General features: G+C 43.8%; 2 protein-coding genes across 3 annotated transcripts in view; both read right to left on the reverse strand.

Moving 5' to 3' along the window:
- Window positions 1–18,636, reverse strand: part of LOC141790791 (E3 ubiquitin-protein ligase DTX3L) — a 175,635-nt gene that overhangs the window by 106,006 nt on the left and 50,993 nt on the right. The gene's annotated exons all lie outside the window — the stretch shown is intronic.
- Window positions 1–18,636, reverse strand: part of pdzd2 (PDZ domain containing 2) — a 56,151-nt gene that overhangs the window by 16,863 nt on the left and 20,652 nt on the right. Inside the window, exons 2-10 of one of the 2 annotated variants that reach the window (XM_074670272.1) lie at window positions 13,114–13,342; window positions 9,269–9,747; window positions 7,825–8,272; window positions 5,642–5,787; window positions 4,176–4,308; window positions 3,990–4,043; window positions 2,471–2,567; window positions 2,219–2,367; window positions 270–389 (exon numbers count right to left, since the gene is read on the reverse strand). In XM_074670272.1, the coding sequence (XP_074526373.1) occupies window positions 270–389; window positions 2,219–2,367; window positions 2,471–2,567; window positions 3,990–4,043; window positions 4,176–4,308; window positions 5,642–5,787; window positions 7,825–8,272; window positions 9,269–9,747; window positions 13,114–13,233 (1,746 nt within the window). In that variant the 5' untranslated portion in view covers window positions 13,234–13,342. Of the gene's footprint in view, window positions 1–269; window positions 390–2,218; window positions 2,368–2,470; window positions 2,568–3,893; window positions 4,044–4,175; window positions 4,309–5,641; window positions 5,788–7,824; window positions 8,273–9,268; window positions 9,748–13,113; window positions 13,343–18,636 lie in introns of both variants that reach the window. The other variant, XM_074670271.1, reaches the window with a different exon arrangement.

The following is an 18,636-nucleotide window of genomic DNA, read 5'->3' on the forward strand; positions in this document are numbered from 1 at the left end:
TTGTTGTGTTTTAGTGTTGTTGTGTTACTGTGCTGATGTGCTGAGTGTTATTGTGTTCGAGTGTTGTGTTCATGGTTTGTTGTGTTGCCAGGTTTTTTTGTTGCTGTGTTGATGTGCTGAGTGTTGTTGTGTTGCTGTGTTGTGTTCATGGTTTGTTGTGTTGCTAGGTTGTTTTGCTGCTGTGTTGTGTTGTTCTGTTAAGTTGCTGTTGTGTTAAATTGTTGCTGTGTTGCTGTGTTGCCGTGTTGCTGCGGAAGCACAGCTCTCACCTTGCCCTGGCCTTTCATCAGGACGATGCTGGAGATAATGGACGGCTGAGCCAGTCTCCATGGAGACTCCACTTGAACGGTGCTCAGGGAGCGAGCTGATTTTTTAATGATCTGATATTCCTGAAAGAGATGTGTTCAAAAAATCAAAACACTCACACACATGTGGACACTTTAAAGCTTCAACCCCTCATGTTTCTACAGGTCAGCTCCATCCTCATGGCTGCTTCAAGCTCCCCTCCTCTCTGTGGACAGAGCATGACCTTCTGTAGAACTAATCCATACACTCAAGAGAACACTACAGGTCTGGACTAGGAAAGACCACTACAGGTCTAGACTAGGAAAGACCACTACAGGTCTAGACTAGGAAAGAACACTACAGGTCTAGACTAGGAAAGACCACTTCAGGTCTGGACTAAGAAAGACCACTACAGGTCTAGACTAGGAAAGACCACTTCAGGTCTAGACTAGGAAAGACCACTTCAGGTCTGGACTAGGAAAGAACACTATCGGTCTGGACTAGAAAGGAAAGACCACTATAGGTCTGAACTAGAAAAGAAAGACTGTAGGTCTGGACTAAAAAGACCACTTCATGTCTGTTTTAACCTTTAGCTCGTGTTTAAGTTTTAGCTCATGTTTTAGCCTTTGGCTTGTGTTTCAGTTTAAGCTCAAATTTTAGCCTTTAGCTCATGTCTTAGCCTTTAGCGCATGTCTTAGCCTTTAGCTTGTGTTTTAGCCTTTAGCTTGTGTTAAAGTTTTAGCTAATTTTTTAGCCTTCAGCTCACATTTTTGGCTTTAGCTTGTGTTGAAGTTTTAGCTCATGCTTTAGCCCTTAGCTCAAGTTTTAGGCTTAAGCTTGTTTTTCAGCCTTTAACTCATGTTCAAGTTTTAGTTCGTGTTTTAGCCTTTAGCTCACACTTTAGTCTTAAGTTCTTGTTTTGGCCTTTAGCTTGAGTCGTAGTCTTTGGCTTGTGTTTTAGCATTCAACTAGTATTTTAGCCATCAGCATGTGTACAGCCTTTGGCCTGTGATTTAACCTTAAACCTGTTTTTCAGCCTTTGGCTCCTGTTTAAACCCATGATTTTTGTTTTAAGCTTTAGCCCTTTTAACTTGAGTTTTAGCCTTAAGCTTGTGTTTAAGCCTCTAGCTAATGTTTTAGCCTGTAGCTTGTGTATCAACCTTTAGCTTGTGTTTTACCGAGTAACCCAAATTTAAGTCTTTGGCTTGTGTGTTTAGCTTTTAGCCAGTGCTTTAGCCTTGGGGGCCGTTTACATGACAAGGTGAAACACAAAAGTTTTGTTGCACTTCAGCGTCACATTTACACAGAAACGGCATTTCAGCCGACCTAAAATGCAAACTTTTGAAAACAGCCATTAGAGTGGGATTTTTCTGAAATGTGCCGACAACGATGCCATGTAAACAGTGAGCCGGCGTTTTCAGTAGAAACAATGATGTCACACTCCGCTTCGCGCTTCATGCAAACAACAGGACAACATTTGCTGCTGTATCTGCTGACTGTCTTTCAACAAAATGTGCATCTGTGCTCCACTCTTGAACTTACTATTCCCCAATTCACCAGATCACCTGCTCAACTCCACTTCAGTGGAGATCTCCCAAAAGCTGCTTCTGGACAAGACAGTTATAGCACCACCTACAGGCCTGGCATGCTCACTACAGCGTTTCAAGTCCGTCAGCGTTTCTGTGTAAAACAGATCTTTTTTCACTGTGTTTTAGCGTTTTCAGATGAAATGTTGTTGTGTAAACGAGGCCTTACACTTTTGTTTAGGAGAATCAGTTTGTGTTTAAGCTTCATCCCGCTGAAGGAGGACAGAGAGCTGCCTCCATGGGACTCACTGTCTACAGACAGACTCACCACAGACACATGAACCATGTTTAATTTCAGCTTCTAAAACCTTCAACTTGGAAAACAATAGGATGACGCGTCCACTGACCTGTCTTACTCCTCCTGTGTCCAGCTGTTGAGGTAGGGAGTGTTTCCGCCGGCCCGGTGGAGGCTTTTCCGCCACATCACAGCCACTCACACCGTTCTCCACGAACAGCTCATCGTCCTCGCCTACAGACTCCAGACGACTGTTCCCACCTGGAGGAGCAGGGGTTACAGCTTCACTGTTAAATCACCACTCAGCCCAGCTCAGAGTCAAACAGAATGTTTCATTTGGTTTAAAATCATTTGTCCTACGAACCCTGAGACCGGCTGGCGTGTTTGGTGGCTGTGACGCTGCAGGCTCCTTTCTGGACCTCCAGCTGACTTTGATCCTCAGAGGTGTCCATGCTGGTGGACTGTAAAAACAAAAAGCATGGCTCTGTGACTTTAAATATCCACAGACTGTTTTGTATCAGACACTCACACACTGACATCAGAGTAGGACAGATTCATCAGCAAACAGCGACCCATTCTTCAGACAGAGCTGGAGGTTCCTGAAGACTTTCTAAACATGAGTAAATAACTCTACTGATGATAAAGCTGTCAGAGCCTAACAGGAAGTTACATCCTGCTCATGTTCAGATGCTGAGAGGCTTTCCTTTGGGCCAGGTGGAAGCGTGAGCTCAGACTGCAGCAGACGTTCAAACATCTCTCTGCTTCATCCACTCCTTCATCATAAACTAGGTCCCTGCTGAAACAGGTCAAAGTCATGCCGTGAGGAAAACAGAGCCCTCCAGGTGTTTAAAATCACCTTTATTTCATTACTCAGAGATGATACCTTGTCTACATGTTCTTCCTTTTGCCGTAGTAGTCAAGATAATACAAACTGATTTTGACCCAGTTTGTTTTATTCTGAAAGTCACTGGGTGTTTTTAGGTAGTTTCCGCTCATGACTTCCTGTCCTGCTCGATCTTTCTTATGCTGAATTTGTGCGTCACAGCTCCATACCCGTTAAAAAAAGGATGGCTGGGTATAACCTGCAACATGACGCACCAGCCACGCAGGCAAGCTGCAACAGAACAGAACCAGTGTAATCTGACACATTGACTTGAATGGAAACCTATCTGATTTGTTTGCTGAGACAGTGGATGATCCTCCATGAAGACATCTTCACCACCTGGAGCAACCTTCCCACAGCCTCCTTTAAACACTCACATCAAGCAGGAAGAGATCAACAAGAATGGTGGAGCTCCTCATCACTTAGTCCTTTTTAACTCTTTCATTTCTAGTTCAGGGGTTTCAGGGTTTCTGAGCTGTGGACTTAAAGTGATACTCTGGGATGGAACAAGTTGAGTCCTATCACAAGGTCAGAAATTACCCCTACAGCAGTGTTTTTGTGCAGCAGAAGCCCAGAGCGCTCGCACCAAACACCCCCTCCCTGCTCCTCTACCGGTTTCCTCTGCATTCAGACGGGGCCATATTTTACTTGACCAAAAACACAAATAAACGGACTCCCACTAAAAAAAATCTGATATTGGTCTGCATTCACGCTTTATTTAGAGAATTTTCAGCGTGCTACTTTCACACAAAAACACCGCTAAATAAGGCTCTAGTTGGTAGGGGTAATTTCTGCTGTAGAAGGGGCTGAGTGATCCTGACATGGGGACAGCCTGTGGGTGCTGAGGAGTGAGCAGGAGGTGTTTCACAGACACAGACACATACAGTAAACATCAGGTGTGTACCAGGCAGGGTGTGAGGGCAGGGCTGCAGTCTGAGTCCTGAGGTGAGTGAGGGGGGGCCATCAGAGAGAGGGAGGACAGGTAACTGCAGGTACTGACCAGGTCAGGTAGACTGGTGGAGGGGAACCGCTCAAAACCCACATCTGACTCCTCCTGTGGGGACAGAGAGAGAATGTGTCCACTGTCACTGAAAGACTTCCATCAGAGTTTGTGTGAGTGTATCTGTAAGTGTATTGTGTGTGTGTGTGTGTGTGTGTGTGTGAGTGTGTGTGCGTGTGTTCTCACCCTGGTGGCCACCACCAGTTGGACCAGTCCGGTGGTGGAGCGGAGAATGGCGACGGCCTCCTGATGAGTCAAACCGACCAGAGACTGACCGTTAATCATCAGCAGCTCATCACCAGCATGAAGACGACCATCCCTGAAACACACACACACACACACATTTGAAATGTTTATTTATGTCCACATAATCAAAGAGTACAAAAGACATAAACACTAACAGTTCTATATGACAGGGAAAATTGTCAGGCACAATGCATTCAAAGAGGCATCACAAAGTTACACACATGATGACACATACTCTCATGGATACAGAAAACAGCGCCTCCTCCAGATCGAGCGGCTGCCTATCATATCTGAGACTGAACAGTACCTAGCTAACTGCTTAGCCCTCCGTTTGGAGAGGCCACTCATCTGTAAGCCCTTCACCACCGACTTATGAACGTGACCTAGACTACCAAAGATAAGAATTACAAGTTTACACCTGTAGCCCAGCTGTGAAATGGTCTGAAATGGTGACATTTCAGCATCTTGGTCAGGAAAGCTTCCTCTAAGCTGTGGTCAAAAGTCACACTAACCTCCAGGATGAACTCTTCCCTGCGACCCTCACACACAAAAACAACATCTGGTGTGTTAGCGGTGATGTTAGACAACAGAGTGTCATCCCTACACAGTCTGAACATGCTCGGCTTTACAGCAGAGTGCTTGTACAACACACTGGAGGACCTGAAGGTAGATGAGATATCCTATGATATCAGGTCCACAATTCTGTCATGCCTGCAAATGTAAAGCCATATTTTACTTAAAAAAAAAAAGCTCAGAAACATGTCTGTATAAACCTTCAATGTAAGTTATTTGTCTAATTTTTTATAAAGTGATGTTCACATTTAATATCAAAATATCACACAAACAATTCTGACACAATCTTTTACTATTTTTTTTTTTTTTTTCATTTTTAAAACCAGGACAGAAAAACCCTGTTTTTCTGTAATTCCATTTTGGTTTTAAACAAGTCAGTTTTTTAGATTTTGTTTTGAAACAGAATAATGAAAGAACGAATCATACACCGATTAAAAATCCCATTATAATTCCATTCTCTCATGTTCTAATTTTAATTTTAAAACAAAATCAAAACAGCGAAAAATAGACCGTTATTTGTTTTCTGATTTTTGATTTCAAAACAAAAAATTAAATAACAAGTCGTTATCCGTTTTCTGATTTTGGATTCTAAAACGGATATAGAGTGAACGAATGATACCCTGATAGTTACCAAAGCACTCCATCCATCTGCTCCTGGTCCGGCCCCTTTGTCAAATGTTAGAACCCATTGTGGCCCATGAATCAAAAAGTTTGCCCATCCCTGGCTTAGATGGTTTAATGGTGAAAATGATTACAATTACATCTATGGCAACACTTTTCAACACTGAGTGAGAGACAGAGTGGTCTGCAGCACACACACACCCACACAGTACCTGTGAATGGCGCCCCCCTCCTCCACCCGTGCGATGATGATGCCATGAGGTGAGCGCTTGGAGCCCCGCCCCCCAGTGATCTGGATACCCAGCCCCTCCTGACCCTTCACCAGGTGCATCTTCCAGATGTGGCTGCCCTCTGTGTGCTGGATCACACACACACACACACACACACACACACACACACACACACACACACACACACACACACACACACGCACACACACACACACACACACACACACACACACACACACACACACACACGCACACACACACACACACACACACACACACACACACACACACACGTCAGTAGCAGTTTCTCTGCTCTCCTGCAGAGGGAGCAGCTGTGAGGACACGTTGTTGTGATCTTTGGGCAACAGGAGAAACAAAGACTGATTGAGACTGATGCCAGCTGAGACCCAGGACCTGTCCACACACTGACAAACCAAAGTGTGTAAAGGGTCCAGAGGAGCCATAAGTCTGAAACCAGTGTCCCTCCGTCTGTCTGATCAGACTGACTGACATGAGGCGGTCACTCTCACTGAGAATACTGTACAGCTGAATGATTAAAAGTTGGCCTGGTTTGAAGGAAGCTTAAGTTGGTCTATCACTGATCAGATTCCAGATCTGACTCCTGCTGACCGCTGTAGCAGGCCCACGCCCACAGCTGCTGACAACCAGGTGCATATCAGGCCACAATCAGGGGGGTTGTCAGCAGCGGGGGCACCAGCACCTCAAAAGAAGAGTAAACAGTACCAACAGAATAAGATGTTTGACAGAGAAGATCAGATACAATTTTTATGGGTCCAACCCACAAATGAACTCTGCTGCTCCTCCCACAAATCTGTGAACCTGACCAGTGTAATCATTTAAAGAGAAACCAACAGGTTTCACTTCAGGAGAAGATTCATGACCAAGCTGGAACGATACAGCAGAGAAACAGCCTAACACACTCTTTATGGATGGATGGTGCAGAGCCTCACTGCAAAAACTGAAATCTTATCAAGTGTTTTTTGTCTACTTTCTAGTAGAAAATTTCCTTTTAGACTTAATATGAGCCACATTCACCTGACCAGCCCAGAAAATATGATTTCATGTTATTTATAGGGCTGTCACTTTAACCTGTTAATTAGATTAATCAATTTCACAGCAAAGCGTTATGAAAATGAACGTGATAAACTCATTGGCTGCTAAACATTTTCAGAGCATCCTGAATGATCTTTCAAACAATATTGTTTAAAATAAATTCATATTCATAATATATTCATTAATGCGTATTTACAAATATCCTCTTCTCCGTGGATTCATTTGATTAGTCATGCACTACAATTTTGTAACATCCTAGAATTCAGATTATTTAATTGGGGACTGAGCAGATATGAGATTAAAATGCAATTAATTAGATTAATTAATTACGAAGCCTATAATTAATTAAATTATTTTGTTGATCCCCTGACAGCACTGGTAATTTAAAGAAAAAAATTAGGTCCAAATTGCTTTTCTAAGTTAAAAAAATCTGCCAAATGAACAAGAGAAAGTTACTTGTACTGAGCCATTATTCTAGTTTGAAGCAAATTTTCAGGCAAATTTTTCTTGTTCCATTGGCAGATTTTTTTTTTTTTTGTTACAAGCGACTCATGGCCACATTTTTGTCTTTAAATAACTTAAAACAAGAAATTTTTCTGGACTGCCCAGTTGAATGTGGCTCATATCAAGAATAACAAGACAAGTTTTACTTCAAATAAGACAAAAAAACGTGATAAGATTTCAGGGAAAAAAGGCAGAAAGAATAAAAGCCTTCATCTTGCCATTATGGGGTGCTTATGCAGCCTTTATGGCACATTTAAGGGGTTATATGGTGCATTCGTGGTGTCTGTAAGGACTTTGTGGAACATTCAAGGGTCATTTATGAGAAATTATGGAGCATTTATTGGTTATGTATCAGGCCCTTGTGGATATGTATAGGAATTTCACAGGAATTTATGGGTTCTATGAAGTATTCATGAGTCAGTTCAGGGCACTTTCTAGAACATTTGTGGGGTGTGTAATGTACTTATGCTGCATTCAAAGGCATTCCTGGGGCCTCCATAGGTTATTTCTGGTACTGATTGGCACATTAGGGGCTGTTTTTAAACCTTCATACCTGTACCTCGTCCCCCTGTCACTCTGGGTCTTACCTGGTTCGGGGCTTCACTGCTGACTGAATCCATCTTGCTCTCCAACAGCTGACTGTGGCTCCGTGTGGGCAGCGTGGCCGAGCCTCCGCTGTGCAGCCGCTGGACAGCAGGTCTCACCTGAGGACAGGTGTGTGAGTGTGTGGAGTGTTCTCCTGTGTCCATGGAGGAGCTGAAGGTGTAACAGCTCTGGGTCTCGGACTCTAATCCATCTCTGTTGTCTCGGTTGAAGGATGAGCGTGAAATGACTCCAAACTTGCGTGTGCGTTTGTAACTATCAGATGGCTCACAGGCTCCGCCCTCCTGCTGGTCATTGTCACAGCTGTCAAGGCTGACAGAGACACTGAGGATGCCGTTGACCTCACAGGGAGGGGGCGGGGCTTTCCTCTTTACTCGCCGCAGCATGATCAGGTAGATACAGCCTCCATTCCAGCACTGATCAGTCAGGTAACTGAGAACATTGACAAGAGCAGGGTGAAAGGGTTAATGAAAGGGTCAGAGAAAGGGTTGTAGAAAGGGTAAGAGAAAGGGTTAAAGAAAGGGTTAGAGAAAGGGTTAAAGAAAGGGTTAGAGAAAGGGTTAAAGAAAGGGTTAAAGAAAGGGTTAGAGAAAGGGTTAAAGAAAGGGTTAAAGAAAGGGTTAGAGAAAGGGTTAAAGAAAGGGTTAGAGAAAGGGTTAAAGAAAGGGTTAGAGACAGGGTTAAAGAAAGGGTTAAAGAAAGGATTAGAAAGGGTTAAAGAAAGGGTTAGAGAAAGGGTTAAAGAAAGGGTTAGAGACAGGGTTAGAGAAAGGGTTAAAGAAAGGGTTAAAGAAAGGGTTAGAGAAAGGGTTGTAGGAAGGGTTAAAGAAGGGTTAGAGAAAGGGTAACAGAAAGGGTTAAAGAAAGGGTTAGAGAAAGGGTTAAAGAAAGGGTTAGAGAAAGGGTTAAAGAAAGGGTTAAAGAAAGGGTTAGAGAAAGGGTTAAAGAAAGGGTTAAAGAAAGGGTTAGAGAAAGGGTTAAAGAAAGGGTTAGAGAAAGGGTTAAAGAAAGGGTTAGAGACAGGGTTAAAGAAAGGGTTAAAGAAAGGGTTAAAGAAAGGGTTAAAGAAAGGGTTAGAGAAAGGGTTAAAGAAAGGGTTAGAGACAGGGTTAGAGAAAGGGTTAAAGAAAGGGTTAAAGAAAGGGTTAAAGAAAGGGTTAGAGAAAGGGTTGTAGGAAGGGTTAAAGAAGGGTTAGAGAAAGGGTAACAGAAAGGGTTAAAGAAAGGGTTAGAGAAAGGGTTAAAGAAAGGGTTAAAGAAAGGGTTAGAGAAAGGGTTGTAGGAAGGGTTAAAAAAGGGTTAGAGAAAGTGTTAAAGAAAATTTTAGAAAAAGGGTTAAAGAAAATGTTAGAAAAAGGGTTAGAGAAAGGGTTAGAGAAAGGGGTACCTGAAAGGAGACTTAAGTCCTGGTTTTGATACCCGTCTCACCTTGCTCCGCTGACGTCCACCCCCACCATTAGCTGTCCATTCAGAGACAGCAGCTCGTCTCTCAGCTTGATGGCCCCGCAGCGAGCAGCTGGACTCCTCTTCCTCACCTCGGTCACCCAGATACAGCCCACGTCCATGATGGGGCCCTGGTCCCTCCTCCTCCTCGGCCCGCCCTTCTTCCTTCCATCGGGGTCTCCAAAGATGGGGATGTTCCCGAAGCTGAGGCCGAACTCTGCAGAGTCCTCCTCCTCCTTACTCATGGAGACAGCCTGGATCTCCACGTCCAGCCCCTCCCTGCAGGAGGACGGGCTGGAGGACGGGCTGACGTCCACTTCCATGAAGTTAAACTTGATGTACTCCACCAGCTTCTGAATGGCAGCCAGACACAGAGACAGGTCCTCCAAGCTTAGACTGTTCGCACTGCTGCTGCTGCACACACTGTCCCCCTCCCCGTTCCTGTATGGGTCCTGATCCCCCTGCTGGGGGACAGAGAAGAGGAGTGAATATTCAGCTGGTAGAGGTTTATCAAAGCACCTTTTCAGTATTTTATTTATCTGTTTATATATTTAGCTAGCTATTGATTTATCATTGACATTTTTCTTTTATTTTTTGTATAGTACTTATCTATTATTTCATTTTGTTATTTTGTTTTTAATAATGTTTTTTCATGATTTATTTTGTAAATTTATCTAATTTTATTTTTTTATTTTATTCATTTACTTTATCTTTATTTATTCTATTTTTATTTTAAAAAAATTACTTTATCTCTGTTGTTTTAAATTCTTCTTGGTATTTTTTTTTTAACTATTTAAAAATATATATTTTGTTCTTATTTATTTTCTTTTTTTACTTTTTAATTCCTTTTTTCATTTAATTTGTATACACAGTCTGTGGTTCCTGCTCTGCATCAAAGCAGCTTTGTCCTGAACTCCTCCTTTGACTCCAGCATCCACAGTCAGAGGATGTTTTCACCAAAGAGCCTCCTCAGAGCTCAGTCAGAGCTAATCTCACGCTGCCTCCACAGCGCTGAGGGCAGCCAGGCAGCCAGGCAGGGAGTCTAATGGTGATAAAGCTATCATGTCAGATCATCAAACTTTATATAACCCTGCTTCACTGGAGAATAAACCGCTCCATGCTCTCTAATCCAGCCGTCAGAGTGGAATTAACGGGGTTAACTCTCTGCCATGATGCTGGCTCACAGAGCTGCTGGTCAGTAGGTCAGAGAGCTTTCAGCTGCAGGATAGAGACGCTAACAAAGAAGTGATCTGTCCCACTTTCACTCTGACTTCCTCTGTCCCTCAGTCATCTCAGATCACATCCACACACATACACTCACACACACACACACACACAGCGCTGAAACCCGGTCAGACCTTTCAGAGCTCAGCTCTCAGCTCCGAGGTTGGAATAGGGATGTCTGGTTTGATGTCCCTCTGACAGTGTAGAAAGCTCCTCTGGCCTTGTCTCTCAGGTGGTTCACAGCACTGTCACAGTTTCCTGTGGTGCTAATATTCAGGCCTTGGTAAGAGCAGTTTCCTGTGTGTTCAGTATCAACAGTATCTGGAAGAATCTCAGTGTGTGGTGCTGGAGGCTGTTCATGGTTTTAATTTTGGACAGATTGACTGTTCATTGCTGCAGACATTAAGGGGGGGGGGGTTAACCCTCCCACCAAACTGAGTCCAACACTTTTTTAAGTCTACAACAGTCTGTTTGTGGATTAGGGAGCTCGTAGTGAAGATGTGGTCTGCTGTTTGATAATTTGGTAAAAAGCTAACTCAGTGAGGAAATGTAGGAGTATGTTTTATGATCATACACAGGATTTCTCAGGTTTCTATTAGCACAGATCCCACGGTGGTTATTGGGGTTTGTTCTATTGTCTCGACTTTTGTGGAGTGGTGTTATTTGACCTTGTTTCCAAACACTGGGGAAGACCCCAGAACGAAAAACGATGTTTGAGAGTTTTAGAACAGACCTCTCTCTCTCTCAAGCCCCGTTTCCACCAAGTAGTCCGGTTTAGGTCAGTACAGTTTGGTACGGGTTGGCTTGGTTCAGCCTGGTCCTGTTTGTGTTTCCACAGCCAACCCTGCACCCTCATGGTAGGCAGTGTGTAAGCTTGATGCCAATAGCCACATCAGTGTCATAATAGCATGACGCAATAGCAGTGCGACACCCTCCTAATAAATCCATTGAAGAAGAAAAATGTGACACATTAAACAAAGAGCAACGATGGAAGACATGCAGCAATTTGTCTGTGTGATTGGCATGTGGCTCTTTGTTACAAAGAACAATCAAGCTTTGTTTCAGAGAAGACTGTGAGCCGCCAGGAGAAATACAGCAGCCGCTGTCACACAGGAAGTGACCATTCTTTCCACCTATCAACAGACTGCAGTGTTTCTAGCTCCACCTACTGGGGTCTGATCAGTTCAGTCTGGCACCCCTACAGCAGGGTACCAAGAAGTAGAACGGCTCGTCTCGGTTATTTGGGGACCTGTCCCAGGATTAGTTAGTGGAAACACCACAAAATGTGTGCCGTGCAAAGACGAACAAAACTGTTCCACTTTGTGGAAACTGGGCTTCAGACACTCACTCTGTTATATTTCAGACTCATTTCGCGGCCACACCGGACGCAAATTGGCGAATTTTGACGCCAATTTAACGCCTGAGGCTGGACACTGGACTATTTTGGCAAGCTTGATGACCGGTCGACCCCCCGACCCATGTTCCCGGAGGTCTCCCTGGGGATAATAAAGGGGTCGAGGAAAGAGAGGACCGCAGAGAACTTCCATCTTTTCCCTGGCTCTGCCCCTGCCCTGCTCCTTTTTTCCTGATCCTTCCTCCTCTGTCAGGTAAGTGTCCCTGAGGCTCTTCCATCTTTTACGACAAAACTCCACTGAGAAAAACACAGTGGGACTCAGTGAAGACCGGTGCAGGCAAATCCAGCTGGAAACAAATGTTTACAGAACTTACCTTCAAAACCTGTCTCCTCAGAAACTTTCACCCAAGCCTGCTCCTTTTTTTTTTCCCAGCCTGGGTAGAGTACACACGTCGTATCGTAAAACTCAGGATGATGACACACCGCGCAGATTAACTTCTCCTCCATCTTTCGGTGGGGTTGGTGGCTGGAGCGTCACACGTCATCAAATGGCATCGGGGGGGGAATGTCATTGCTGATTGGCTGCCGTGGCATAGCGTATGCGAATTTGCGTTGAAAGTTCAACATTTTCAACTTGAGTGTGGAAGCGTAGGACGCCACAAACGTGTCCAACGCGAGGCGAATCTGCATCCAAACAAGTCCTTGCATTGACTTTGTGTGCAATCTTGACCCGCGTCATTGCGAATTTGCGTCCTGTGTGGCCGTAGAATTAGAGGAACTACCTGAGCCTGTCAGGGACAAAAACAAGATGTCCCTGAAATCTGAAGTGGTTAAGTTTGGTTTGTTTTGGTATAGCACACATTTTGTGTTGTTTTGTTTGACCAGGACAAACGGGAACAGGTCCTCAAATTCCCGACCAGTACCGCCCCACTTTTTGGCACCCTTCTTTTGGGGTGCCACACATACTGATCTGACTCCAGAAGGTGGAGCTAGAAACACACCGCCTACCAAGAAGGGCACAGTTGGCTGTGGAAACACAAACAGGATCAGAATTTTCCAACCCGTACCAAACTGTACTGATCCAAATTGGACTGTTTGATGGACACAGGGCTTTTGACCCATTCAGGACCACGTCCCAGATGACATAAATGGTTAACCTGCTGCAGGAAGGAGAGAATCTCTGAATCCAAACATGACTGATTCTGGAAAAAAGGAAGAGAGTACAGAACAATGGGAGGGAAATGAGGCCTACCTTGTCCCCAGAACTGTCCTGGTTGTGGTTCTGGTCCTTCTGGGATCTCGTGGTTTGAGTCTTGTGCCAGTCCTCCAGCAGAGGGAGGATGCTGAGGGCGTTGTCCTGAGTGATGGGCATCCTGGCATCCTGGGCCTGATGGGAACCCTGGGATGAGCAGACTGCTCTGGTGCTTTAAAACAGGTGCAGGAACAGGAACCAGAGTGGGCTCCCAGCCCTTGGTCTTCTCCTGGAGAGGACACAGGCACAGGTCAGGTCAGTACAGGTCTAACAATGGCCCTGTAGAGACAGAAGGCGGTTTTCATCAGCTGTTTGTCTACCACTAAGACCCACTGGACCCAGACCCTGATGCTGAGGGGAGGTGTGGTATGATTTCCTCAGGGTGAGCTCCACGCTCAAAGGAAGAGGCTCTGCAGTTGTTCTCATTCTCATTTAAATCAGTCTGAGCATGAATATGTAAATGTTTGCAGCTGAAGAGCAGCAGGGCTGATTCTGATGAACCCTCTTCAACACCTCTCCCTGGTTTTCTCTCATGAACAACCCGTGGACAGAGCAGGAGGCTCACAGTCAAATACAGAAACACAGCAACAGTCTGATGATACAGAGATAATCCAGCTCCAACGTGAGCCATGATGGACGCCTGTCTGACAGTGTTAATGGACTCTGATGGGAAGCTCCACTCTGGGCTGAGCCTCCTGCTCCATCCTGACTACAGGCGGGGAGCAGGGAGCAGAGAGGAGCCACATGTGTGCCGTCTAAAAGCAGGCCTCCATCAGACCACACTGTAATGACTACGTAGAGCTCAGGCTTCAAATAAACTCTTGGTCTCTGCGGTTCATCCGGCTCTACTATTCCTGTCCTCTGGAAGCCAGAGTCAGCCAGAGTCAGCCCGGCCTGCCCCGCTCCTCTCAGGGCTGAGCCTCTGCTGCATCAGCAGGAGGAAGAGGAGGAGGAGGAGGAGGAGGAGGAGGAAGAGGAGGTGACTGAGAGGCAGGTAAGAAACCGTGACAGGAGGAAGAAGAAACACTAGACCCCTCAGGGTCCTGTTGAATGGTTAACTTCAGGAGAAGCTGGATCAGTCAGAGCCTGTCTGAGCTCTTCCTAAAGGGCTATTCCACCAAATGTAGCCACAGAGCTGGGTTGACTCTGGTGGTTTGTAGTCTCTGGGAGATGCTGACAGGAGATGCTGTGGTTCAGAGACTTAAAGGGGATTTCCTGTCGTTTAAAGCTCTGTGTGACCTTTGTGTTCCTGTTAGGAGAGAAACCCCAACGAGCTGTGTGATTAGTGAAGCTGTACACCACCAACTCCTGTCCTCTCATGTAGTCCTCTGGTTCTGGTTTCCTCTGCCTCTTTTACATGAAGCTCTCTGTCTTTTCCCAGCTGCTCTGTGGGCTCTCACTCTGAGACAGATTTTTGTCCAATTTGATAGAAAATTTCATGATGAGCTGGCTCCAGTTCTTCTATCTGTGTTTGATGAGTCTCTCCTAAGTAGCATTTACCTCTTATTTTAAAACAAGCATCACGGATAAAGCTTCTGAAAAGGATGAGGATCGTGCATCAGACCCTTACCTCTTTAAAATGTGGATGTTCTGGTCCAAGACAAGTATTAAGTATCTGGGCATCCTCATAACCCTGGATTATAGGGACATAGACCCTAAAAACATCCAACCACTTTTTGCAGAGAACGAAAATTGATTTTGGCAGATGGGCAAAAATTAATCTTTCGTGATGGGGCAAAATACAATCTATTAAAATGATGACCGCACCAGTGATATATTATACTTTATGCCACCTCCCTGCCTGTACATATTCCAGACTCATACTTTAAAAACTTTGACACTCTCATTCTTGATTTTCTTTGGGGCAAATCTCAACACCGGTTGGGAATTAACAAATTACAATCCCACATGAAGAACGGGGAATTTTCTCTCCCCAATTTTAGATGGTATTATTGGGCTATCAATATAAGACAGATAAGAGCCTGGTTAGTAGGTGAAGAGGTGAAAGATAACCCCAGCTGGTTGCAGATTAAGGTTGAAGTCTCTGGTGGGACAACCTCATGTTTAGCTTTATTTGGCCCAAAAACACTACAACAAAAAGAGCACCCTGTCACTGTTAATTCTAGAACACTATGGATCAAGCTGCATAGAGCAGGTCGCTGGGATTTCTTTAAATCCCCTCTTGCGCCCTTATGGTAACAGAATCTTGGTGGGAGATAAAACAGTTAATTGGACTCTTTGGAGGAGGGCTGGGATCATGTTTGTTTCAGATTTGTTTGATAGTCAAACCAGACAATTTTTGAGCTTCAATCAAAATTTCCATAAGTATAATTTACCCCGTAACCAATTTTGGAGATATGTCCAAATGCAAAGTACTTTGTCAAATTGGCTAGGAAGCCCCCTTATATGTCCCACAGGCAGCCCAACTGAAGAACTGCTCACTAAATCCTCATCATGCAGAGGCATTGCCTCAAAGATTTATCATTTGCTGCACAACCAAGTGTGTGATCCTTTGATAAAAGTTAGAGAACAATGGGCAAAGGACATGGCTGTGGACATATCTCCTGAAGATTGGGATTCATGTCTGAAAAATATTAACCCAATTTATAAAGAAGTTGGCAATAAATTTATTAAACTGAAAATGATACATCGGTGACATCGGACACCTCAACAATTACATAAGTGGAAATTAATACCCACAGATTCCTGCTGGAGATGTGAAGAGTCTGGAGCTTCTTGAGGTATTGAAAAAGAAATTCCAAGTGTCTGCTAAACTGGCTCAACCATGGAACTTAGTGACTGTGAGTTGTCATCTTTTGAGAGACAATGGATTATTTTGGCCCTTACCGTTGCTAAAAGGGTACTCCTGAGGTACTGGAGGAGGAGGCATCCGCCCCCTTATGAAGAATGGGCCACAACTGTGGCTCAGTTGGCAGCTTATGAAAGAGTAACATACTCTCTCTTGGACAAGTTAGATCAGTATGATTTAACATGGGGCCCTTTTACAGCTTGGCTTTCAGTGTCGGTATCTTGAATGGTCAATTAGTATGATTCATTTTGACATTGGACAGATATGTTATAGGGAGACCAATGTGCACATTGTTATTTATTTATTTATTTATTTATTTATTTATTTATTTATTTATTTATTTTTTTCTCCTCTTCTCGTTTTTGTCTTTATCAAGCAGTATGCCAGTCATAAGACTCTATGAGGAACAAGGGGAACTGTTTTTCTTGTATTCTAGGTTTTAAAAACAATAAAAAATGTTGAAACACATAAAATGCAGATGTTAAAAAAATCACTGGCTACTGGTTTGGAAAAGGTCCTTCCAATCATAATATCAGAGGATCTGGATGGATTTATAAAGGGAAGCCACCTTTTCCACAGAACTCATACATTTCTTGATTTTATCAACAGGAATAAATCATACTGAACTTCCTGAGGCCAAGTTTTCACGTTCCACCCAAAAACACAAAACGCACTGAGAAAAAGAAAATATGCGTTTACGCGGAAACACTGAGAGAGCTAAAACTCTGTAGTAAGCATGCCAGACCTGTAGGTGGGACTATAACTGTCTTGTCCAGAAGCAGCTTTTGGTAGATCTCCACTGAAGTAGAGTTGGGCCGATCATCTGGTGTGTTGGTGAATGCTAAGAGCAGAAGTGGAGCAACAGATCCACAAGCCAGTGTACTCAAAAACAATAAACTGACTATTATTCTTTGGCACTGGGGTTGTTGGTATAGGTGATGAACATAAACTTCTTTTGTAAGCAGATGACATGTTTTTGTTTATAACTGATCCTGTGTCTGGTATCCCATCTGTTTGATCTGTCTTAATAATTTCAGCTCCTTTTTAGGTTACAATTAAAATCTTTGAAAAAGAATGTTACCCTGTAAATACTCCTGCTCCCCACCTTTGATACACAGATGTACCCTTTAATTTGGGTAAAGCCGGCATTAACGTCACACACACACACACACACACACACACACACACACACACACACACACACACACACACACACACACACACACACACACACACACACACACACACACACACACACACACAACCTAACCTGTATACAGTTCATTTTAAGCCCCTCATCTCAAAGACTAAGACTGACCGTGAAGGATGGAGCAGTTTGCCACTTTCTTTGAAAGGCAGTGTAAGAGCAATAAAACTGAACATTTTACCAACATTTCTTTTTTTTGTTTCAAAATGTTCTGTTTTTTACTCTTTCAGAAGTTTTTCAAAAAAAGCTTGACCAGTGAACACTAGGGATGGGTACCGAACAGGGCGGAGTGGGACTCATTTTCAGCCCTGGAATTTCATACCTCAGACCAGCCCACTTTATATCATGATCTTTTGTATTAAAATAAAGTAATTATAACTTTACATGTGAAGAGTGCTGATAAGAAAAAAAAAAATGTATATCCTGTAACTGAGGGTGAGCAAAGTAGTCAAAACTATCAACAGACTCATCTTCATCTATCTCATCCCTAACTTGTGGTTCAGGGTTCTGCTGCTGCTGAGCTGCTGTCTCTGAAATCAGTCCTGGAGTAGACTCTGCTCTCCCTTTCACACTTCCTCCAGGTTCCATAAACTCACCTAAACCTGTGCAATAAGAATGATAATAAACAATAAGATTTTGTTCAGTGGCAAAATATGCAGGTCTATTGGATCTAACATTCATCTTATTCATTTTCAATTGTGTGCTATACGCTGACACTAATTCTAATATTCACTCAGTGACCATTACCAGTTAAATCACCATCTTCAAACCGCGAGCTCGTTGACGTTTTATTAGAAAAAGATGCTATTTTTTGTCATCATTTTGGTGTCATTTTCCAGCAATTTCCTACGCCACCCTTGCTCTTTTGGTCCATCTGGCTGGCAGTAGCTACGAGCTGGCTCGTTGCACAGACTCTGACTGGCGGAGCTAATTGTTTTTAGCCTGCACAGACGTGCTGTTACGTCAGGATGCATCTGAGAAAAAAAAAAAAAGCTGCCGATGGAGACGGCCCACAGGGACAGCGGTAATAGCATGTAGGTAATACTCATTCAGGGCCACGAATGAACACCGAACCAAAAAATTATAGTATTATTAAAAAATGTATATTACCACCGGCCCTCGCGGCCCAAACTTCAGGTCGGCCCACCGGGGATTGTCCTGGTCCTCCCGATTAGCCACTCCGGGTATGGTACCGAATTAGGTACTTTTATCGGTACCGACCAAATTCTGTCAAAAGTATCAGGTACCGATTCACGTAAAACCAAAAGGTACCATGTTTAGGTACCTTAATGCATCCTTGTGACTGTGAGAGAGTGGAAGAGTAGGTGATTTTACATGCTGGACATAAACACAGCATTACAAGGTTGTATACTGAAGAATAAATATGTTAAGTGGAAGAATTTTTATGTTTTATTATTAAACAAATTTATATTTTTTACCACATCAACACAAAAAAGTACCTAAAATTGGTACTGTTGAGTACCAGTACCGATTGCCAGGTACCGCA

The sequence above is a fragment of the Halichoeres trimaculatus genome, unplaced genomic scaffold (assembly GCF_033239565.1).
Source record: "Halichoeres trimaculatus isolate MK-OKI-2021-1 unplaced genomic scaffold, fHalTri1.1 fHalTri1_scaffold_5, whole genome shotgun sequence".
In the NCBI taxonomy this organism is placed as follows: Eukaryota; Metazoa; Chordata; class Actinopteri; order Labriformes; family Labridae; genus Halichoeres; species Halichoeres trimaculatus.